Below are 22921 nucleotides of genomic sequence, written 5' to 3'. Positions count from 1 at the left end.
CCAGTGTGGTTTGGCTGTTCTATCTTAACCCATGATAGAAAAAATGCAAATAACAATATAGAATCAATGATACATAATAACTAACAGGATTGGTGAAGCAAAAGCGAATATAGCTTACAAAGAGAAAGAGAGACTGATGAAGAAGCAAAACTAGAAGAAGATCACTTTTTAAACTCTTAAAACGCCAAACTTTTCATGGAACTTCTTATTGTTACAGTCCAACATATCTCTAAGGCTGCAGTCAACATCACTCTTCTTAACAACTTTATACCTCGATTCCACCTTCTTCTTCAACCCATGCTGAAAAAACTGAGGATAACTAGCCACCTCATCCAACCCTCTCCCCATCACATCCACCAGGAACCTGATCCTAGGCCTTAGCGAGTTCCCAACACTCTTTATCAAAACAGGAGGGTAACCAGCCACCATACTCGCAATCTGCGCATCACCAAACCCACACTCCTTCAAATACTCATAGTTCGGTCTGAGTATCTTACCAACGTCCCTGCACACAACTTGCGGGTGGTTCACAAACACAGACACAACCCCATCATCACTCAAACCAACACACGATTTCAAGAACTCGGTCGTAGGACGCAGCCGTTTCTCGACGCTGTAACCCATGAGAAAAGGGTGCTTAACCAGAACCTGACCGATCACACCACTATCTTTATCAAGACCAATGCTAGCGAGAAAGCTGACTATAACAGCAAGCTTGGTCTCGATCCCGTAGCTGATAAGCCTCGGGTTGAAAAGGAGTATCTTCCCGAGGTGGGACTCAGGGACTCCCAGCGCTTGGAAGAAGGCGAGGAGAGGGCAGAGCTTCTCCTCGAGGCTGTGAGCGAGAATGGGAGGGAACTTGGTGATGGCCGAGGTGACTTCACGCGGGTTTCTTCCGAGGGAGGAGAGGCACTCGAACATGGGGACGAGACGCTCGTGGAGGCGTAAAGTGAGGATCTTGGGGCAGCGGGAGACGATGTAAGGGAGCTTACGGTCTTGTATCCCGACGGTGTTGGTTAAGTAGTCCCAGTTCTGCGATGCGACATCGGTTTGGGCGTTTTCTAGCTGTTTGCATTTTGTGAGCATCTTGTCGATGCTCTGCTCGTCGAAGCCTTTCTCCTTGAGGAAGCGCTTGATGCTCATGCTGCTGCTGCTGGTGCTTGTCACCACCTCCATCGACGCTAATAACAACAAACAAATAATAAAAGATTATTTTTTTATTATTAGGAGAGAGAGGGTAATTGAGATGATGATTAGGAGTAGAGAGGAGGAGTGAGACTACCTTTCGCTGAGAGCCTTTTGCAATTGAATTGAGGTTTTGACAGTGGGAAGAAGAAGAAGAAGAAGAAGAAGAAGAGCTTATCCACAGAGATAGAGTTTGGTTCGTTTTGAGAGTGTCAATATTAAACCGGTCGGTATAGTTAAGAGCGATCTTCGATCAGATGACTAATTGGTTTATAGAAAAAAAGTGAGATTTGTCTTTGATTGAACAAACCGAGTTTGTGTTTCAAAAAGAACAAACCGAGTTTGGTATGGGTTCGTATGTTTGCGTTAGGTTTAGTAAATGTCGGTTTGGTTCGTTTTATTTTCAATTTTTTGGCGGTTACACCGGTTAGTATAAATATCATAGGGCGCCACTTATCAGATGAAACTAATTTGGTTTATTCGAATAGCAAGATTTGAATAAACCGAGTTTGGTATGGATATGGGTTTATGTTTGGCTCGGAGGACATGATTATTTAGCGTTAAGGATTGGTCTATTTCGGTTTAGGTTCAATAAATTCTCTCCTTCAAAATTTGTATTGCCTCAAGAAATGAATTGCGAAACTATGTTACCATCGTCTCTCTTCTCCTCTTTCTCTCTGTTTCCTGCATGACAATGGAAGAAACTGCGGCAAATAATAATAATAATGGGAGTCAAGATTTGGAAACAGAGTTTGCAGAGAGATCAGTGTGGCTAATGAAATGCCCTTCTCTCATTGCTCCTTCTTTCGAACCTCTTCCTTTCGAAGAAGATCCATACCTTCCTGTTGCCAAAGTCATCCTCTCCATCGATCCTCTCGCGATCGTGGACGAAGAAGAAACCAAAGTCATTCTTCTTTTCCTTCCTTTTCCTCTTTTTGCATTTAGGTTTTTTTTTTTTGTTTATGCTATCAGGTAGAGATTTTCTCTGTTGTCTCTTGAATGCTGTCTTCTAGGTTTCTTGATTCTCTTGTAAAGAAACATTACTTTTGCGTTTAATAAACTGCGAGGTTTCTTTTGGTATAATAAAACATGTGATTCTTTTGCCTTTTGACTAAGCAGGTCGTAATGGAACTAACTCGAGCTGAATCTGGAAACGTTCCCAAACGTTTTGGCTTGGATGTGTCTAAGGATTTCATCCCCATGTCTGCTTTCCCTCAGTCTTCACAAGGTAGTAAGATTAAATTTCTCGGGTCCCTCTTTTTCATTCTGTACCCATGCATGCTTGTGCTATGTTGGTTCTTCTATGGAAAGCATCTTTTGTGGGGGCAACACTGATTAGAGATTTTTGGCTTTGTTTGGTAATGGAATTCTCATATCTTTGTTTCTTGTATCACATTTTTTTGTGAAGGTTTTACTAATGGTATGATAACTATGTTGATTCTATTCAACAATGTTTCTTTGAAGTGTAGGGACAATGTCAGTAGAAGGGAAGATTAAAGACAAATTTTACATGAATCCTCGTACCGAAAACATGGAGAGCTATGAAAAGCTTTGCCATGAAAGAGCAAGCAAGTATATGTGCAAAAATAACACAGATCCAGGTTCTTGTTAAAGATGATTAAATAAACATGTTTGCATTTTTTGCATGATCATGTTTATGTTTCTTTTTTTGGGACCAGGTCATTGATAATGCCACAGGAATGCATATGAGGCCAACACCGGGAACTATAACCCCCACAGGCTTTCTTGTATCTATCTTTACCACTCTCAAACACACATTACCTACTGACGATATTCTTATAGATGTGAAAAACAACTCATTGCTTTTGTATCAGGAAAAGAAGAAGGTGGCAAACAAGACATCAGAAATGAAGAGAACAAGAAGGGGACGGAGAGAGATGGAGGAAGTCATGCTTAATCTATTTGAAGGACACTCGAATTGGACTCTCAGGCTACTCATTCAGGAAACTGACCAACCAGAGGTAAAAGCCAAAAGGGAATTTTACACTGTAAATAGTGCTTGATTGAGAGGTTTCAAAAGACAAAAATATAGGAAGATGAATACACAAATGATATATTTTTTTTTGCTGCTTAAAGAAATGTGATTGTGCAGCAATTCTTGAAAGACTTGCTTAGAGATCTTTGTATTTACAACAACAAAGGAAGCAACCAAGGAACTTATGAGCTGAAGCCTGAGTACAAGAAAGCCACACATGAATAGAAATTATCTCTCTCTTTCTTTGGCTTTTTCTCAGCTCACGTCCAACTCTAGTTGTACCGATTAATATGATATAATTCACTTTGGATCCAACTGGTAAAACCCGTATGTATTTTTTCTGCGCTCCTTCCCTGATTATTTTATACAAATCAAAATTGTACATTTTTTTTATATAATAGACATTATTAGTCTAGATTTCCGATGCATGTCTTTTAGCCAAAAGGTTTTCTTTCAGGTTGTGGATAATTAACTGGATAAGTTTGATATGTAGAAAAGATGAACTAACTATTTATTACACTTGTAACTGCTGATCATATGATTACTATAACAAGAAAGATTCACTCACTATGCCTTAATTCTATATAATAAAAAAATATGTTACTAGCTAGTGTTTTAGAAAGTCATTTTAGTTTTTTAACTTCGAATATTCTCAACTTGGGAAAACCAGGTCCCAGCTCATAAAAATTAAAAAAAAAAAAAAAATTGGTGGCTTTACTTGTCCTTTAAGAAACTTCTCATCAACAAAGTAAAAAGGTTATGTGAAGAATTGGATTCAAGTACACCATCGAGTACCAAAACATTTGTTATATAGCAAAATGCTTGGAGTCAATAGTGAGTTACTTGGAGATCTTTAGTTGATTTGGTCGGCTGTATTATATTGGTAAACTCGTGTTCAAGACCTGTTTTAGTGGAAGGACTCCTGGCTTTTTAATAAGATAAATGCATGCCCTTGAGGCCTTGACTATGTAATGTGATGACTCCGAGGTTTCAGGGATCATTGTGAGTTAGAGAGGTGGCGCATGCCATTTTTTTTTTGTATTTTAACGCCGTCATGTGACTCTTGCTATTATTTATAAGCAAGTATCAGCTAATGCTTAAGATGGAAGCATGTTCATCTTGTACGTTGACTATAACCTCTCCTTAAGCTTTCTTGAAGCTGGGAGAATTGCTGACCTTGATTATAAAGAATATATTAACAAAGAGGGGGGTGGTCTGGTCGGCGCCGTCCCAACTCTACCAAGTTCAAGGTTCGATGATCATTTCGGAGATGATATTAATTAGTCTGTATATAAAATGGAGGGGAAGGAATGAGGTAGAGAAGCAAGAAAGCTGAAGAAACAAAAAAAAATGTTCTCTTTGTTGTTTCCGCGGTCACCTTTGTGCACAGTAGCGATAGTATTCTACACTTTTGTGTGCATTCCCTTAGAGAGGTTGAAGAAGCAGTGTGGAGTTGCTGAACCGCAACACGATGATGGTTACCACCTACCCGGTTTCATGTTTGGGGACAAGCAAAAGAAGAATGAAGAGGAAGAGAAGATATGCTGCTCAATATGCCTTGTGGACTATGAAGCTGAAGACGCAGTGACACATCTCCCAAGATGCAATCATCTATTCCATATCAATTGCATTGAACCTTGGCTTCTTAGTGGCCATCTCACTTGCCCTCTCTGCAGATCTTTTGTATTCTCTCCTCCTACTGCACGCATCAATGTCAATACTTCCCCCTTCTCTTTCACTTTCTATCTCTCTTTCTTTTTTTGCTTGTTGTTTGTCCATCACCTTGCTTGGATGCTTGTTGTAGCCTTTCATTCCTTGTTAATATACCCATTCTTTTATTTTACATATACTGCATTGTTTTGTCATTATTACCATGCACTGTTGTACATAATGCGTTAATTCCTACGTATCAAAGACTCTGATTATGAAGTACTTAACGGTATATGACTGAGCAAAAAAAATAAAAATCCAAAATCCGAATAGATATTCAAACCGCTTCAGAATCCAAGAAGATCCGAAACCAAACCCAAACCAAATATGTAAAATATCTTTTATCCTAAATCCTGAACTAAATCCGAAGGGATACCCAAAATCCTATCTTTACTAGTAGACAGAGACAAAAAGCAGCACTAGTTAGTTACACAGCTCTATCTCCCTCCAATTACTGTTACGTTGCGTGTGAACCAAGCATTCTGGCTCTGTGTCTAAAGCCCATATTATCTAATGATTAATGGGCCGTAATGGGCCTTACTAAATACATCACGGATTAAAACAAAACATTCGTTACAGCAAGAACAGCAGAACACGGCGGTTCCGACCAAGATGTCGCCGCAGCCACCGCAACAAATTGGCTTGCCATGGCCCGAGCTCAACGATGGTTTAACATACAAAGATGTCGTCTCATCTTCTGACTCAGGTCGTCCTCTTCCCTCTTAACACTATTGGATTAATAAAAGTTTGTTTTCTATGTGTTAACTCTTTGTTGTTTTTGTGGTACACAGAGTTAACGACGGTGTCAGATTTCTACTACACCAAGTACAAGAGCTCAGCTCCATTGCTTGGGTTCTACTCTTCTTCCCTCCTCCTCGACTCATCTTCTACGTTTTCATTCTTTAATATCTTTTTTTCTTCTTTCAGGTGGATTCAACGAATCCAAAACGGACAGGTTGCTCACTCTTTTCACCGAAAGTTCTCGCTTGATTCTTTAGAATTTTGCAATTTCATTTCTCAGTTCTTTTGGCAGATACAAGTTGACGGTGAAGTTGTAAAAGATCCCAACACACTCCTTAGGTTGGGAACTTGTTTTGTTGTTACAATAAGTCTAAGCACTAATAAAGAGTCTTGCTTTTAGTAAAGGTTGTGTTTTTGTTTGTTTCCTTCTGTCAGGAGTGGTTCCAAGTTAGTTTACCATAGGCTTCCTTGGAAGGAACCTGACACGCCTCACTTGCTAGATATTTTGTACCAAGACGATGATTTGGTAACTTCTTCTCCTTCTGAAGACAACTTTCAAACAGTTCTTTTCGATTTTGTTTAAAGTTGTTTCCTTTTGCGTTCTTGCTGCTATCTACAAATAAGATGACCAATGCGACTTCTTGTTCTTGTTTTTTTTTTGTGGTTTGCATTTGGTATTGTAATATCATTTTGTTCTTTTAACTTGGTGTGATGTGGACTTCATATAAATGCAGATCGCTTTAAACAAACCGTCTGGACTCCAAGTGTTGCCAGGAGGGCTTTTCCAGCAAAGGACTGTATTGACGCAACTGCAGTGGTGTTTTGGTGAATCACACCCTGTCCCTGTACATCGACTAGGGAGAGGAACATCAGGTTAGCTTATAAACCAACTAAGATTCAAGTATTCTCCACGCCCTGATAAAAATGTTGAGCTCTTCACTGGACTCTTACCAGTTTACATTGCAAAAGCATCTTTAAAATGATCTTTATCTCTCTACTGGGGAATTTGTTATTGTTTTCAATTTGTTTGAATGGATGGACTCTTTTCTCAGGTATACTTCTCTGTGCAAAGACAAAGCTTGCTAAAACTAAACTTTCAGCTTATTTTGCTGAGGGGACGTCTCTTGTTGGGTCTGGGTGAGTTCATCATAAATGATTTCTAGCTTACTTTTTTGGTTCTACTCGGCCCATTCTTGAAACTATCTTTGTGCTAATGTTAAGTATATTCTTTCAGCAACATGGGTCAAGAGTGTGGAACCGTAAGAAAAATATCAAAGATATATCGAGCACTAGCGAGTGGTATAGTTGAAGAAGACGAGGCAAGGCCACTTTATTACTTTGCCATGATCATTTGTAGCCTCTTCTTGACGATGGTTCTTTGTTATTTTAAACATTTTAAAGGTAGTTATCAAACAGCCTATTGGGGTGGTTCGATATCCTGGCGTAGCAAAAGGATTATACGTTGCTTCTTCTGAAGGTTAATTCTAATATCTTAACACCATTAGCTAGTGCAACAAAATAAATCCAAAATAAATCTAAAATGACTTTGCTCTTCTTGTTGTCAGGCAAACCTTCTTTCAGCAAAGTAATCGTTTTGGAAAGGGACAGGCAGAGAGATTGCACGCTGGTTAAGGTTTTCCTTCTGTTTCATCCTATTTACAATATCACCGTGTCACACAAAGGATAAAAGCGAATGAGATAGTAAGACCAAAATGAAGTTCTTAAAAATGACCTTGATGCAAAACAGGTAGAGATACAATCTGGAAGACCACATCAAATTCGGATTCATCTTGCATTCATTGGACATCCCTTAGTAGGTAAACCTTCATTAGTATATCATAACAAAATTTGGATCCGTAGCTTTGAGATACATGATTTACTTGGAGTCAGTAACCCCTTGCTTTCAGTAGAACATTGAATAGAAAATGATGGTGGAATCATATTTCGGTAGAAAAAGGACTTAGTCCCAACTCCCAAGTGATGCTCTAGGACATGAGTTGCTTGTGGCATAGTCTAGGACGGTTTTGCTAGACATGAGTATTCTTTTGGCAGTGGGTCTATGAAAAAGAAGTGATGATGTTTACAGGATCTCAGTGCAAGTCAGCAAACATGAAATCTTAGCTTACATGTTGACCAAAATGCAGGGGACCCACTTTATGTTGCGGGAGGACAACCAAAGGGTGTTGATCCAGATCTTGTAGATGCTGCTTCTACTCCTTCTTTTGCTGAAGATGGGTACAATTTTGCATTTTATTTTTCTTACTTGCATTTTCCAATACATTTTCGAGTTTCCGTGAGATCAAGGGTCTGAAATTAAACAATATGGGGCTAACTAATGTAGTATAACACAATGGGTAGTTTCTTGTGGAGTGTGAATTGGGACTAGTGTTGGTAAATAATTATATCGAAGCACCTTAGCTGCTGAATATTTCCATGCAGGGGCTACCGAAGACCTAATCAAGCTGTTCCTGGGGATTGTGGATATCATCTTCATGCACATGAAGTAGAGATACCAAACCTGTTGAACACTCGTAAGGTATATAAAGCCACTCGTGCTAATGCCACAAGTAATCAATATCTGAACGTTTTTTTTTTGCAGTTGTCCAACTATCTAAATCAGCTGATAAATCATGTCTGCAGGTTTTAAAGGTAGTGGCGCCATTACCACCAATCCTCCAAACAAGTTACTTGGTTGAAGAAAAAGGCCTTCCCTCATGCAAGTTAAGTTGAGTTAGTCTTCCACCAGACAACATTAGATGTTATTCTTCTTCAAGAGTTATCTCTCTTTCCATGTTATTGTCAGCAACAATACAAATACAAACATCATCTATGGATTTTGTGGAGGCACCTAACTTAAGTTGAACCAAAAGAAGGAAAACAAAATGCCTATATCGACTGACATTTCTAAATTAAGAAAGATGACAAAAAATGAGATATGATACAGGATGACAAACAAAGAAATCCAAAACAAACTAATAGTAATGACCCTAAGAAGTTTTTGGTTCACCTGGTTGCTTCTGCTAAACCATTTCCCCTTCTCCTATGTTACCTTTCATCCTTACCGCTAGAGACATCTGCTCTCTCTTCGATATGCTTTCCAAAGCTCAGAATTCCACTAACATCCAGCTGAATCTCTTTGCTACTAACAACCTGCTGCTTAAGATGCGTGCTAAGTGCTTCGGGGTAACTTGCAAGCAACTTGGCAGACTCTGGCAAAGATGTGAGCACGGTTTGGATTCTGCTGCCATCCCAGAAACTGTAGCTCGTAATAGGAACATTCTGAAGGTGTTGCTGATTAATGTACTGATGGTCCCCGCTCAATGTTGACGATGACCTGATACTTCCGCCTGGATTTTGTTTCTGCTTGCTTCCATTATCATCTGCGGTTAGTACTGTGCCAAACAGCTTCACATCTCCATTTTTATCGAGCCTCTCAGAATCAGACAAACTAAAAGAGTGTCTCCTGCTATGACCAGATCTTCCATCTTTATGGAATACTGTCAGAGGCTTAGTAGCTGAGCTAGTACACTTTTTGAGTGAGAAACCTTCACCTGTATGTTGGTTATTCACAATCAAATCAGATTTTGACCTACTAATCCTGCTCGGATCTTGTGTGAATGATCTCCAAGGAATTTGACAAGGTTCCGTACTAGTAGCATTTAATCGACCACTCTGCTCAGGTTTCGCATGGCCTACAATCCGAAGCCTCCTATCCAAATTCAGATTGACCTCAGAAAACTGCCAGCCCATGTTATTAGTTTGGACAACAAGAGAATTTGATAACTCGGACTCTGTATGGCAACTGGGATCTCCTTGTGGTACACTGACGTCTACAAGGTCTTCCTCAATGGGAACGTGGTGCAGACACTCAGGGTACCTGAAACTTGAAGGTGCAGCTTCAGCCTCAAGGCCATTATTTATGGCCCTATTTGCAGCTTCGTTCACTCCATCCTGCTGCTTTGAGCTTTGATTAGGCAATGCAGCACCTTCACCTCCTGAGCCCTTGTGTGAGCTTTCTGTGGGTGTCTCTACAATAATAGCGCTTGCGCCACAATACAAGGGGTCAGAAGATACAGCGACAGGTGTTAAATTACCTTCTTCTAATTCCATAGACAGTTGATCACTGCTCTTAATCGTCTCCTCAGCGACAGATGTTAAATTACCTTCATCTATTTCCATTGACAGTGGATCATTACTGTTAATTTGCTCTGCAGCCTGACACTGGGTCTCACCAGTAATATTGTTTACCAAAGGTTCCGAAACTACACCCGGGAAATCCCCATTGCTACATGCATTGTTCACGAGACTGGTACCATCTTTCAAGCACAGTAATGTCAGCCCAATATCTTGTTCTGATCTACTAAGGCCGGCTTCCACATTTGCAGAGCCTGAATGATTAGCTCCATCCTGATTCATGTTAAAAGGAGAGGTTGGCGAATTCAGACCAATCTTGGCGCTAACTCCATCATTGCATATGGCAGCAATACTCTCCATGGCACAAGGATCCTCCAAGTCGCTTCCACCAACACCCTCATTGGCATTATCAACACTTGCGGATGTGCTCACATTTGCAGATCCAGACTGTCTACATTCCAACCCAAGGCATTTCCGAACTTTGCTAAAGAAAACCCTACACTGATCCGGAGACCTTGTCCTGACGAAGCTCGATAATGAAGCAAAATTCTTGCCAAATAGCGAGAACCCCTGTATAAAGGCAGATCTCTCAGCATCGGTCCAATGAATAGGTCCCGTTTCTTCGCAGCTCTCTTCGGAACATGAGTCATCGTCTTCATTGCTGTTCTCATTATGTGTAGAATGAGATATCCGAGGTTTTTTTGCAGCAGGATCAATCTTCAGATGATACATACACTCCTCTCTAGAGTTTATCTGCTCTGATGACAAAGGACCAACAGCTACAACATCTGCACCAAGATTTCTCTTACGAGGGAAACCGAAACTGTGGGAGCACCCTTCAGAGTACTTGCCATCATGCTGCAATGAACTAGAACTGCTGCTACCTCTAAGGGTAATCCTTTTGGAAGAGATCTGTCTGGTTGATGCAACCTTGCCTGCGTTTGATGCTATGATTGAGACGGCACCTAAAATATCAAGAGAGGCAGCCCCCATCTCACGATTCCACTTTTTTCGTGGCGCCAACATGTAGGTGTGTTTCCCTTCTTTACCATAACCACGCTGCTTCTTTATCTTCCCAAAACTATCAGACTTGTGGTTTTTGTAGTAGTATTCGACACAGTCCGCAGTTGTCTTCTGAGAAAGATATGAAGCAATTTTCTTGAAATCCTTCCCGTGCATTGCTAGCATATCCAGGAAAGTCTCTTTCTCCTCTGGGGTCCAAGGATTAATTTTTGTTCTTTCCTTCTCAACGTCACATGGATCTTCAATCATCCCATTACTGGAGATAAAACGTGACCTCGCCCTCTCTTTCTCATCCAAAATCATCGCAGGCATCCTCAAAATGTCTCTAAAAGGCGTTAAATGGGTACCATTTTGTAGTTTTTTCATGTAACTTACGAGCTCTGTCGTGGACGCTACACTATCCCTTCTCTGAGCTGCACGCGTATAATAAACAGTTATTAGACGTCAAAATTCGATGAAAAAGACTTAATTTATTTGTTATCACTGTCCAAAAGTTTCCCGAAGCAATCTTTTGGACAACACCTCCTACTTCATGCCAGAAAAAGACACACCAAGGAAGGCTTAAAATACTAAGAGCAAAAAGCAGAGAGAAAAGAGATTATGAATACATTACCTGAAGAAGAGAGCCTCAGGCGTAAAGGTTGGGGAAGCTTCAGACGCCCACTAATTTTTGCATTCGGTAACACTTCGGTTCTTTTGTTAGACTTCGGTTGGTGCTTTGTTAAAGCTAGTTGATGAAGATCTTTCTTCCATGCGAACTGAAACGCTTTAAACCGAAGTAGCAAAATTTTCTCCCTAGCTCTCAAGAGCTCTATCCTATCGGCAATTTTTTCTTTGACATGAGAATCAAACTGTCTTTGACGTACGCCAAGGAATCGTGAGTCATCAAACGAACTGAATTCTCTTGGAAGCAATTCATTAAATACTCCAGATGATTCACTGGCATATATCTTATTGGTAGATAATAACTTAGCACAGTGCAAGTCTTCATTAGAGACCATATCATCAGCAGAAAAAAGGTCAATAGCTTCCTGACTGGAAACAGCAGATGTGTTAATCGCTTTGGAAGAAGCAACTGCCCTCACAGACGGTATGGGTAAAATATCTTCATTGCTTCCGGCAGTGGCAAAGGCCTGGGTTAGAGATTTAACTTCTCCAGTACTATCTCCAAAGATTTCAACAGGAGCCTTGGCTGAAACAGCCTGATGAACAGGATCTCTAACCAGCGTTTCAGCTACAGAGGAAGCTACTATCTTGGGGCCCAAAATACAAGGATTTTCCTGCTTCTTGAACACATTTTCATCCCCCTGACAAACGTATGAACTGGGTTCAACAGCACGACACTGTCTTCGACCTTCAATTTTTAGTGCCTTCTGTTTGTTTTCAAGCAGATCAATTTCAGACTCAGCCATCTCCACAGCTTTCAAAATATCACCTTTCCAGGCAAGTAATCTGTTCATTGATGTCAACTGAGCGGAACAGAAATCCCCTATAACAGGATCATCAGTACCAAGCAACTCACTGAGCAAACAGCCAAATCGTTCCATTGAAACGTCATCAAGCTCATCTATATTGATTGGAAGTCGTTCAAGGTAATTACTAGACACGGGACTTGGTGAACGGCACATGTTACTGACATCACTAGCACCTATAGCAGCCTTCGCAGATGATTTATCTGCAAACCCTGCACACACAAAAATAAAATTACATGGGTATGTTACATTGTTATTTGCAGAAGATAAGGGGTGAATGTATAAAAAACAAGTGCAAGACATGAAAAAAAAAGAGAACGAAAATCAGTGTTTACAAGATCAGGTATATGACAGAAGAGCTCAGGTAATAGGAAAATCATTCATAGCTCCAAATAGCACACAGAGTGACGAATTACAAAATGTACTGTACCTGGTGATGAACTGCAATCTACAGAGGATGGAGTTGTAGGGGAACCATAATCTGGAGCAATAGCTGCTGTAGGACTTTCATCAGTAATATTTTTGTTCAAAGAACGCAATTCCCCTGTACCGTTTTCCAATAAAGCCGTTCCATCCTCGGTTGTGTTAACATCAACTTTCTTATTCTCATATTTCGCTAGGCCCTCCCCCCACCCAAGACGTTTCTTTCTAGCGATCATCTCCTCGGACAGAGTTGTTGTGGCGCATGCAGTAGCATCTCCTGAAGAAGATTGCGTCGCAGCAACAATTTTAGGAATAACTTTCTGCTTTCGATCGCTGGAGTCACCAGCCCCCAAGCTTTTAAAGCTACTTGAGTGACTAAAACCTGAACTCTGAGACGAAAAACTCCCAGAACATACTGGAGGTTTCCCAGTTGCTCCCAGAGAACTCTCCTTCCCACTTTTCATGGTACCGTCTAAATCACTGACTCCACGTAACCCTCCACGTAACCTATTATCTTCCATGTTTTCCAGGTGAAGCTGTTTCCGAGTCCCCTCTAGCTCTGCATGGCGGATTGGAGGATCTAATGAATTATCATTAGCTAACCTTCGAGCATACATCAAACCATTGGACTGATTTGCAGTAGAACACTCCTTATTTTCATAACTGTTTTCCGAAGAAGGCCGTTCAGACAAGCTAAGACAGTCAGAATGAGGATCTATAGGAAGTGATGGCCTTTGATCAGAAAATTTCAGCTCGTTTTTAAATTTGAGAGTCTGGACTGGGGTACACATCTCAATGTCCGGCTGATGAGTGGAGTTGGGTGAATCCCAAGAGTTCACCAGAGTAGTATGAGCATCTGAAGCATGTAGCGGCCTTTCATCAACTGACCTCCGACCATTTCTAACACCACATGGCCTCTCAAAAGCTCGAGAAGAGCTGTTGCTCATGTCCAATGTATTGCACTTCTCCTTCTGGCTTAAAGGAACCCTATCATCCCTGCAATTCCTGGTATATCGCCAGTCTCCACGTGGTGCTGATTGTCTATAGTAGTCATGACTAGTCTCCTCCGCAAACTGGTACCTCCCGCCCTGCTTACCATGACCTTCAGAAAATATTGAAGACAAAGAGGAAGATGAAAATTAGAAACTCTGCAAGAACCATATTCATCCAAGTACTAACTTCTGAAAAAGGTATCTCTCCCAAAACATATTCTGCTGAGAAAAACATGTAGTATAATCTTCCCAAAGAGGATATAAGAACCAAGAAACATCATAGTGCAACAAGTCATCAAATTCTAGGAGACAAAAAATTCCACACATGGGTTCCAAATTCAAACGTACCAGAAAAACTATAGATGTAAACCACAAATCAATACACATATTGTCATCAGAATCTATAACATGTAAAACTAAACTAACGACAATCCACGATTTTGGAGACTTCTATTCATGGAAACAAGACTTGTAGGATGATGCCTAAGGAACAAAGTTACGATCTTCCATCCTATTTTCAGATTAATGAGCAAAGGGATACTAACTCAATTGAGATAACAAACTAGTCTTGCCGGCAAACTATATCTACCTGAGTATTAGATTTCCAATAAATTAAAAATTGCTCCTTTTAAGAGTAGCCTCATCAATTCACTTGGTAACGATCTTCAAAGTTGTAGTAATGCTCCAATAAAAACCCTAAATCGGGATAAGACAAGAACTCAATATAAAAGAAACAACATAAAGATAGACCTCTAAGCACTTAAAGCGAGAAAAAGATGACAAGGAAGCAAGAGATAGAAAAAAAGAGGGAGGGTGATAGAGCACTTACAATTAGGCCTGCGGAAGTCACCAGATCCCCAACGTGAATACTCGCGGGGAACATGGTGAGAAGAAGGAGAATCAAAAGGTGGCTCGGAGGGCCTCTCACGCTTCCTTGGCCTTAGGAGCTCCTTCCGATCCCAAGATGTGTGATCCTGCGGCCATACTGGAAGTTTTCCAACTGCTCCCAGAGAACTCTCCTTCCCACTTTTCATGGCACCGTCTAAATCACCGACTCCACGTAATCTATTGTCTTGCATGTCTTTCAGGTGCGGTTTCCGAGTCCCCTCTAGCTCTGTATTGCGGATTGGAGGTTCTAATGAATTATCATAAGCTAACCTTCGAGCATACATCAAACCATTGCATTGGTTTTCTGTAGAACACTCTTTATTGTCATAGCTGTTCTCCGAAGAAGGCCGATCAGGACGAGGATCTATAGGAAGTGATGATGGCCTTTGATCAGAATTGTTTTGCTCATTTGCAAATTTGAGTGTCCGAACTGGGGTACACATTTCAGGCTGATGTGTGAAGTTGGGTGGAGGATCCCAAGTGTTCACCAGAGTAGTATGAGTATCTGAAGCATGTGGCGGCCTTTCATCAACTGACCTCCGACCATTTCTAACACCAAACGGCCTCTCAAAATCTCTAGAAGATCCGTTGTTCATCTCCCATGTATCGCCCTTCCAGTCCTTGTGGCTAAACGGAACCCTATCATCCCTGAAATTCCTGGCATATCGCCAGTCTCCACGTGGTGCCAACGGTCTATGGTAGTCATTCTCAAACATCCGAGCACTGGACCGGGAAGATGTGTAACCATGACTAGTTTCCTCCTCAAAGTCGTACCTTCCGCCCTGCTTACCATTACCTTCAGAAAATATTAAAGACAATGAAAATTAGAAACTCTACAAGAACCATATATTCATCCAAATATATAATATAACTTTTGAATCTCAAAGAGGATATAAGAACCAAGAAGCATCATAGCGCAATAACTCCGCAAATTCTACAAGACAAAAGAATCCCACACGTGGGTCTCAAAAATTCACATCAACCAGATGTAAGAACAATACCTACTGTCATCAAATTCTATAACATGTAAAACTAAACTAACAACAATCCACGACTCTGGAGACTTGTATTCCTGGAAACAAGTCTGGTAGGATAATGACTCGGGAGCAAAGTTAAGTTCTTTTTTCCAATTATCAGATTTATAAGCAAAAAAAAAAAGAAGCTAAAAAAAAAAAAAAAAAAATTGCTCCTTTTTAGAATAGACTCATCATCAATTCACTTCCTATCGATCTAAACCCTAAACCGAGATAAGGTAAGAAGAAGTCAATTCAAAAGAAAAGAAAACAAAACAGAGAGAGGCGGCGGGATTCTAAGCCCTAATAAGCGAGAGAGAGGGAGGGGAGATACAATTAGGCCTGCGGAAGTCAGAAGCAGATCCCCAACGTGAAAAGTCGCGGTGAGAAGAAGGAGAAGGAGGCGAATCGAAGGGCGGTGGTGGCTCGGAGGGCCTATCACGCTTCCTTAGCCTGGGGAGCTCCTTCCGATCCCAAGATGCGTGATCCTGAGGCATCAAAGTATCGAGAACGATCGCATAGATAAGGATTAATAACCCTTTAACCACACTCCAGACTCCGTGACCAAACGAGATTAAGAAGGAGGGGGGGGGCGGAGAGACAGAATCGAAACAAGGGAGGCACCAGCTTTGTAATCTTCTTCAGTACTGAGATTCCACGAGGCTTTCCTTGAGTCGTAGCGATTGATTTTTATTCTCTCTGTAAATTGAGCTTCCAACAAGAGGATTGAGAGATTAGAGAGAAAGATGAAAGAGAAAATCCCTGTGACCTAAAGACGCCTATTAAACTCTATTTCATTATATTTTTGGCGTCCGCTACTTTTTAAATGATTTAACATCTAATAAATCCAAAAATCTATAAATAAATAAATCCAAGTAAAAAAAAAAAAGAAGGTGTTTTTTACTTTTACTTTTATTATTATTGGCGTACGACTTTTTCTACATTCGAAGAACTAAACCAAAGTATTAAACCGATTAGGGATACTAATAATAATAATAAATAATAAATTAGTAATCATCATCTCTATTTAATGCGTTTTAATCATTTTGAAGCCAAATGAGCTGTCATTGACTTATGAAAATAGAGGCTCATATAAATAACTTGAGACAAATCTTTGAAACTAGCACATCTTTTGGTCCTAGTGATGGCAGCGCATCAGGACAATTTAGTTCTGTCCGTTTTTCCAAATCAATCGTGTATCCTTTTGGTCTTTACTTGTATAATTATTACAAATCACATTATAGAAACTGGTCGCGATCTCTGCAGATTCAGCCTCACAAGATCCTACTGGTATAAGGACACCGTCAAAATTTAAGAAGTCAAAGTACGCTTTTGCCCCTGAAGGTAAACTCAAATTCCCGCTTGCGCCTCCCGACAGTCGCAAACTGTGTTCTGTCTGTACTGCTGCGTAGGTTTTTTAGTCCCCAGATGACTCGTGAAATCTAATCTCTCTTCGTCTTCTTCTTCTCCTTCTTCTCGCAATCAAGCAGGTAAACCCTACAAAACACTTCCCTTCTCGCTTTCTCATCTCTTATTCTTCTCTATCAATTAAGTTCTTTTGCTATTTGAACAATTCAATTGTCCTCTTTCTTCTCTCTTTAATCTGTTAAGAACTTCGTTTCGTGTGTTTCGAGATTAGCAGTTCTTGTTTGGAAATGATGAACTAACCGGATCTAATGTAATGTTTTTGTTAAATAATATATTGTAGACTTGTAATGTTTGTCTGGTGACTCTGGTCCTAACATAATCATCAACTACTCTCTTCTGCAAATAAGACTAGTTGCGCTGGGCAGATATTTGCTCTCGCCAAGCCACACGACTCTGTAGGCAAGAGGACGCGTAATCGGATTCCAAAAGAGGAGAGGAAGACCACTGGTCAAATCTTTCATTAACAAGTACGCAAAAAAAACTTCATTCCTTTTTCCCCTTTTAAAGTGTATTTTTTTCCTCCTAATTGCAATTAGTGATTGTTATTTTTACAGGCATCGAAGGCTAAACAATGGGAGCTTTCCTTCACTTAGCCTCACTCACAAAGAAGTTGGTGGCTCTTTCTACACCATTAGAGAGATTGTCAGAGAGATCATCCAAGAAAATAGAGTCCTTGGTACTAGTGACTTGATTCTTCTTGACGCCAGGTGATGACCAGTTGCAAGATCAATCTCTTTCAAGATCCACTGTCCTGATGAATCCTGTGCCCCCTCTATTTTTGTCTCCAGACGGTTTACATTCTCGCTCCGAGCCTGTGGAGGCTAAGTCACCTGTAAATGGTGGAATACATTAATGTTAGCAAGGTTGGCCTGGACGACAGAGGATCTGATATATCGAAGTACAGGGAAGTGAATGGTTATAAACTTTCCGAGCCAGTGGGCTCTTCTACTGACGTATCCAGGACTCAGTTTGCAGCAGCATCTTGCAGTGAAGTGATTGATGCAGGGATGCATGATGATAATGGGGAGACAATATGTGATAGTTTACCCCAGGATAAAGAAGTCGAGGTGGATAACAAAGACATAGGATTTGAGGCAGAGATACATTTCATTGAATCAGAAGGCAAAAACCCTTTGAACAATAACCAAAGTGTGAAAGATGATAAAGCAGCAATCAAGGATACATTAGGCACAATTGATTTGTTGCCAGCAGAAACAGTTGTTGAGACATTCTCAGTAACTCCTAGTGAGTTGGCTAAAGTTTGTGAGGCTGGGAAAGAAACTGAGGCAAAGGTGGAAAATGATAGCAGCACTGAAGATCTTGTAGAGATTCCGTCATCCATTTCTGCTGTACTTGAAGAACAAGGGACTGAAGAAGTCACTGTTGTTGCTCAAATGCCAAATCATATCTCTGTCACTATATAGAAAAGAAAGTTGAAGAGAAAGCTGTGATTGGCAACATCCATGACACTAAGGAATTTCGTTATGGAAGTTTAACAACCGAACAGCCAATTATGCCAACATCTGGTACTGAGGTAAAACTTTTCCCCAAGTTTATGTTTTGTTTTTTTTTTTTACATTCAGCAGGTTGTCCTGGTTCCGTTATGTTAGTTGCATGACTTATTTGTGAACATCTTGTTTGAGTTTAGGATAGAGTATTTCATGATTGTGGACTAAGAACATTGATTATAGAATATAGTCGACGTCTTGAATCTTTCCTAGCTGTTTTGGAAGTTCATGTATGCAAATCTATTAGTTGATTCCTCTTAGAAACTGTGTTTACCGATGAAATTTTGAACTGTGTAACAGTCTGGAAGTTGTAAGAACGACATAGCAAGGAGTGAAGTCACAAGTGTAGAGAAGGCAACCGTGGAAAAAAAGAAATTCGATGCTTCGTGCTCTCAGAAAGGAAACATTGCAACATTAAACCAAATTAAACTGTGAGTTTAACAAACTCCCTAGTCTTAGTTATGCTTTAGTATTGTGTTTTGGTTCTCCAGAGGTTTCACATGCATTCCTTTTCTTGCTTTCATCTTTTTCTGTGCAGTGAATCGTGGAAAGGGCAATCTAACGTGGCAGGACCGGAAACAAACCCCCTTTTGGTAGTTCTGAAAGCTTTTTTGACAGCCTTTGTGAAGTTTTGGTCCAAGTAATAATATATTGTAGAGATATTTTTGTTGAGTATTAGTAGTTCCCGTTAGTGAGAGTTGATAAGGTTAAAAGATCGCATATGGTTTGCAATGTACTGTACAATTTTTTGTTTGTTGAAGGGTTGAACCATATGAATTTAGTTTAATCCAGATAACCCTCAAGAACGTTTCAAGACACAAACGGGATCTAAAAGATCATTGATCTCAATTTGATTAATCTTGTTTGTTGCATACAAAAGTTGAGCCTAGATTGGTTAGAAACAAGTGCGTTGGGTTTGGTTACACCACACGAACTGAATGAAGCAGCAAAACCCGCCACTTCCCAAGGGTGACATGCAATGCAACCAAAGAAGCTCTCTCATTCTGTTACAAGCGGCTCAATTTTCATTTTGGTTATTTAAACAGAGACCACAAGCTTCTGTTGCTTTAAGCAAAAATGAAAAAAGATACAACAACAAAGATGATGAATGGTGGTGGTGGAGTAGAGTCAAAGCCACGCAAACAAGGCTTTCCTGATTACCTCGGATCTGTGAATTTGAAATACGTGAAGCTTGGATACATTTACTTGCTCTCTCTTTCCAACATCTTCTGCTTCTTCCTCCCTCCTCTTCTCCTTCTCTTCATCTTTGTTTCTCGGTTTCTCCCAATCTTGGCTTATCCTCTATCTATCTTCTTGCTTCTTCTCCTTTACCACTTTCTTACCCCTTCTTCCTCTGTGTTCCTTCTTGATTTCTCATGTTACCGTCCACCTGATCATTTCAAGGTCATGTCTCTCTCCTTTTCAACCTTGCATCTCTTTCTTTCTCATTGTTTTGTTTTTGTACAGATCACCAAAAGCGACTTCATCGAGCTGGCAATGAACTCTAATAACTTCAACGAGACTTCCATCGAGCTTCAAAGAAAAGTCCTGGACCAATCAGGCATAGGAGAGGAGAGCTACATGCCAAGAGTGGTGTTCAAGCCTGGCCACAAAGTCAACCTCCGCGACGGCCGTGAAGAAGCAGCGATGGTGATCTTCGGAGCTATCGACGAGCTTCTTGCAGCCACCAAAATCAACGTGAAGCACATCAAGATCCTGGTGCTGAACTGCGGAGTGCTCAACACCACGCCTTCTCTATCGGCGATGGTGATCAACCACTACAAGCTGAGGCATAACACGGAGAGCTACAACCTTGGTGGTATGGGGTGTAGCGCTGGAATCATAGCCGTTGATTTAGCTAAAGATCTTTTGAACGCTCATCAAGGCTCATACGCTTTGGCGGTGAGCACTGAGATAGTGAGCTTCACTTGGTACTCAGGCAATGACGTCACGTTGCTCCCACCAAACTGTTCCTTCCGGATGGGAGCAGCTGCGGTCATGCTCTCTAGTCGGCGTATCGATAAATGGCGCTCCAAATATCAGCTTATGCAGGTGGTCATAACATATAAACATCACTCTTGCTCTGATCTTTGTTTTGACTCATGATACTATTAACAGCTGGTGAGAACACATAAAGGCATGGATGACACAAGCTACAAGAGCATGGAGTTGAGAGAAGACAGAGAAGGGAAACAAGGACTGTACCTATCTAGAGATGTAATGGAAGTTGCTCGCCACGCAGTCAGAGCAAACATAACAACGCTTCGTCGTCTCGAGCCTTCTTTCCAACATATATGTGTGCTGGCGACGAGTAAGACAGCTCTCGACGAGATTCAGAAGGATCTCAAACTGACGGAAGAGAACATGGAGGCATCGAGGCAGACACTGGAACGTTTTGGGAATACGTCGAGCAGCAGCGTATGGTACGAGCTGGCTTATTTGGAACACAAGGGGAAGATGAAAAGAGGAGACAAGGTTTGGCAGATCGGTTTCGGGTCAGGGTTTAAATGCAATAGTGTTGTATGGAAAGCCCTGAGAAACATTGAACCTTCAAGACACAATAACCCATGGAATCTCTGAGGATTTAAGTGTATGATGACTAACATGAATAAAGTGACTCATTAATAGAAATAATAAAGATTGCATTTAATCATATCTATGATGCTATAGGATCTTACACAAAGCAAACCATCCAATAAAGAGATGCACTAGTCTGCTCTTGACATGTTTATTATCATCATCATAAGATAACAGCTGAACTTAACTAGTAGTTGACACATGAAAGGATGAAACTATACAACCTTTTATATATTGTGTTGTAGCAAAAAGATGCAAAGCATAGAGGAGAAGAAAGTAGACCAACTTGAAGCTCTCTCTTACACACAAATGGTGCTATCTGGAGCCACAATACCCTCAAGTTTCCATCCACCAGGTCCAGCCATAGCGAAAGCCTGTGATTCCCAAATATAAAGAATCAGTTTTTTTTTTTCATATTAAAAGAAGCAAGTCAGGAAGAAGAAGAAAAGTATACAAACATCATCCCAGGAGTTGCCAAAAGCTAGAAGTAAAGCAGCATTGCAAGTTTTCAACTTTACGGAAGCACCAGAGAGCATGGAGGCTGCTTCTTCCCATCCCTTATTATGCCCCATACACCTGTGTAGGTAGGTAGGGGTAGGTAAGCCACATGATAACAACAACACAGCACAAGAAAGACAAGAAGATGTAAAGCTAAACTAACATACATGACAGTGGTGATGTCAGGGGATGAGTATTTGGAGATGATGTGTTGAAGGTGGTCGGCGGTTTGGCCGTCCATAGCAGCAATGGAGTAAAAGCTAGGGATGAAATGTACGTTTGCCTCCATAAAGCCATCAACTTGCGCTTGCATTGACTTCAGTGTCTCCTTAGTCCTAGTCGCGTCGCTGTGAAATCGAATAACTTTAACCTCAAGAACCATAATGAAACTTGAGAAAGCTGAGGTTTTTGGGATAAAAGACCTGGAGAGGATGAGTTGGGGAAGCCAACCAAGTGAGGAGAGGATTTGAGCAACTTTAGCAGCATCGGCTTGACCAGTCTTAGTTAGAGGACGATCATGGTCTAAAACAGAGAGAGAATGATCAAGATTGGGTTTTTGATTGATAAGAGAAACAGGAGAAGAAGAGTACCTTTGAGGGAAAGGTGGTCCCAGGAACTGTGAGCGTGACGGAGAAGGATGAGACGGCGAGAGATTAGTGATGAAGGAGAAGCAGTTAGTTCGGTGGATGCACGAGGCGGAGCTGTTGAGCAAGAAGTTGTGGTCCGGTTTTGGCCGGAGAAGAAGAAAGGAGATGGACACTGGAAGCTCAGCATCGCATCCTTATCTCATTTTTTTTTTTTTTGAACAACTCATCCTTATCTCATTTAATCTTCTGTCTTTCTTAAACAAATAGTGAAGTTTTCTTTTAGAGATATTAGGTTCCATATACACGGTTTTAGCCTAAATTAGTTAACTATACCATGTGAACTATTCAATTTTCCATAATCCAATAATACCCCTATATCTATTGATATCATATCCTATACTCAGATTATTCCCTAGAAGACAGAGATGTACAGAAAAAAAACAAGAGATAAAAAGAAGACTAACCAAATAACAAAGATAAGACACATAAATTAATTTTTCGTTGAAGTTGATTAAATTGAACCCAACAAACTCTATTCGGATCATTGTTAAGAATGAGGACGGCTTGAAATTCAGTACGCTGTCTCCTAATCTCGTACTCCGATCTGTTTCAGAATTTTTTTTTGTCGACGTACAACCACCCGGAGAACGTCAATATTCGTCACCACCGCCACTGTAACCTCTATAATATCCGTCGACACCAATATTGTTATCCAGTAACATTACACGACTAAGATATATGTGGTA

General features: G+C 40.6%; 7 protein-coding genes and 1 pseudogene across 14 annotated transcripts; 5 read left to right on the top strand and 3 right to left on the bottom strand.

Moving 5' to 3' along the window:
• Positions 1-32: 32 nt before the first annotated feature.
• On the bottom strand, positions 33-1491 carry BNAC07G32790D (transcription termination factor MTERF6, chloroplastic/mitochondrial). The gene is made up of 2 exons (XM_013850141.3): positions 1283-1491; positions 33-1181 (listed from the first exon to the last, which is right to left on the bottom strand). The coding sequence occupies exon 2, from the start codon at positions 1174-1176 to the stop codon at positions 169-171; it is 1008 nt and encodes a 335-aa protein (XP_013705595.1). The 5' UTR covers positions 1177-1181; positions 1283-1491; the 3' UTR covers positions 33-168.
• A 706-nt stretch (positions 1492-2197) lies between these two features.
• LOC106408331 (general transcription factor IIF subunit 2-like) lies at positions 2198-4503 on the top strand. 2 transcript variants are annotated; one of them, XM_022707181.2, is made up of 4 exons: positions 2198-2786; positions 2865-2933; positions 3021-3167; positions 3299-4475. In XM_022707181.2, exons 1-4 carry the CDS (start codon positions 2727-2729, stop codon positions 3404-3406), a joined length of 384 nt encoding a protein of 127 aa, XP_022562902.1. In that variant the 5' UTR covers positions 2198-2726; the 3' UTR covers positions 3407-4475. The 2 variants fall into 2 exon arrangements, with proteins under 2 accessions (XP_022562902.1, XP_048618807.1); XM_048762850.1 differs by having other exon boundaries at positions 2865-3167; positions 3299-4503.
• Positions 4504-4523: 20 nt separating this feature from the next.
• Positions 4524-5163, top strand: LOC106408330 (RING-H2 finger protein ATL18-like). Its single transcript, XM_013849123.2, has one exon. The coding sequence runs from the start codon at positions 4532-4534 to the stop codon at positions 5078-5080; it is 549 nt and encodes a 182-aa protein (XP_013704577.2). The 5' UTR covers positions 4524-4531; the 3' UTR covers positions 5081-5163.
• Positions 5164-5361: 198 nt separating this feature from the next.
• Positions 5362-8521, top strand: LOC106409515 (RNA pseudouridine synthase 5). Of its 4 annotated transcripts, XM_013850140.3 has the most exons (14): positions 5362-5597; positions 5683-5743; positions 5819-5846; positions 5925-5971; positions 6068-6158; positions 6367-6505; positions 6685-6769; positions 6867-6951; positions 7034-7109; positions 7198-7265; positions 7380-7449; positions 7777-7867; positions 8072-8168; positions 8273-8521. In XM_013850140.3, exons 1-14 carry the CDS (start codon positions 5504-5506, stop codon positions 8360-8362), a joined length of 1122 nt encoding a protein of 373 aa, XP_013705594.1. In that variant the 5' UTR covers positions 5362-5503; the 3' UTR covers positions 8363-8521. The 4 variants fall into 4 exon arrangements, with proteins under 4 accessions (XP_013705594.1, XP_048618804.1, XP_048618806.1 ...); XM_048762847.1 differs by having other exon boundaries at positions 5819-5971; XM_048762849.1 differs by having other exon boundaries at positions 5819-5971; positions 8232-8521.
• Positions 8359-16361, bottom strand: LOC106409513. Of its 2 annotated transcripts, XM_013850138.3 has the most exons (5): positions 15912-16360; positions 14506-15360; positions 12692-13786; positions 11403-12473; positions 8359-11202 (listed from the first exon to the last, which is right to left on the bottom strand). In XM_013850138.3, the coding sequence occupies exons 1-5, from the start codon at positions 16072-16074 to the stop codon at positions 8678-8680; spliced, it is 5709 nt and encodes a 1902-aa protein (XP_013705592.1). In that variant the 5' UTR covers positions 16075-16360; the 3' UTR covers positions 8359-8677. The 2 variants fall into 2 exon arrangements, with proteins under 2 accessions (XP_013705592.1, XP_013705593.1); XM_013850139.3 differs by lacking the exon at positions 14506-15360 and having other exon boundaries at positions 15912-16361.
• Positions 16362-17322: 961 nt separating this feature from the next.
• On the top strand, positions 17323-19335 carry LOC106408329 (annotated as a pseudogene).
• Positions 19336-19358: 23 nt separating this feature from the next.
• LOC106411044 (3-ketoacyl-CoA synthase 15) lies at positions 19359-21366 on the top strand. Of its 2 annotated transcripts, XM_013851720.3 has the most exons (3): positions 19576-19917; positions 19981-20565; positions 20632-21366. In XM_013851720.3, the coding sequence occupies exons 1-3, from the start codon at positions 19591-19593 to the stop codon at positions 21091-21093; spliced, it is 1374 nt and encodes a 457-aa protein (XP_013707174.1). In that variant the 5' UTR covers positions 19576-19590; the 3' UTR covers positions 21094-21366. The 2 variants fall into 2 exon arrangements, with proteins under 2 accessions (XP_048618803.1, XP_013707174.1); XM_048762846.1 differs by having other exon boundaries at positions 19359-20565.
• Positions 21135-22783, bottom strand: BNAC07G32720D (uncharacterized protein At3g52155, chloroplastic). Of its 2 annotated transcripts, none has more exons than XM_022705612.2 (5): positions 22179-22783; positions 22011-22110; positions 21756-21935; positions 21545-21666; positions 21135-21464 (listed from the first exon to the last, which is right to left on the bottom strand). In XM_022705612.2, exons 1-5 carry the CDS (start codon positions 22360-22362, stop codon positions 21427-21429), a joined length of 624 nt encoding a protein of 207 aa, XP_022561333.1. In that variant the 5' UTR covers positions 22363-22783; the 3' UTR covers positions 21135-21426. The 2 variants fall into 2 exon arrangements, with proteins under 2 accessions (XP_022561333.1, XP_013707175.1); XM_013851721.3 differs by having other exon boundaries at positions 21549-21666; positions 22179-22469.
• Positions 22784-22921: the final 138 nt, after the last annotated feature.

Source organism: Brassica napus, chromosome C7, assembly GCF_020379485.1.
Source record: "Brassica napus cultivar Da-Ae chromosome C7, Da-Ae, whole genome shotgun sequence".
NCBI lineage: Eukaryota > Viridiplantae > Streptophyta > Magnoliopsida > Brassicales > Brassicaceae > Brassica > Brassica napus.
The sequence above is the reverse complement of the archived record's forward strand: the minus strand, read 5'-3'. Positions and strand labels throughout refer to the sequence as shown.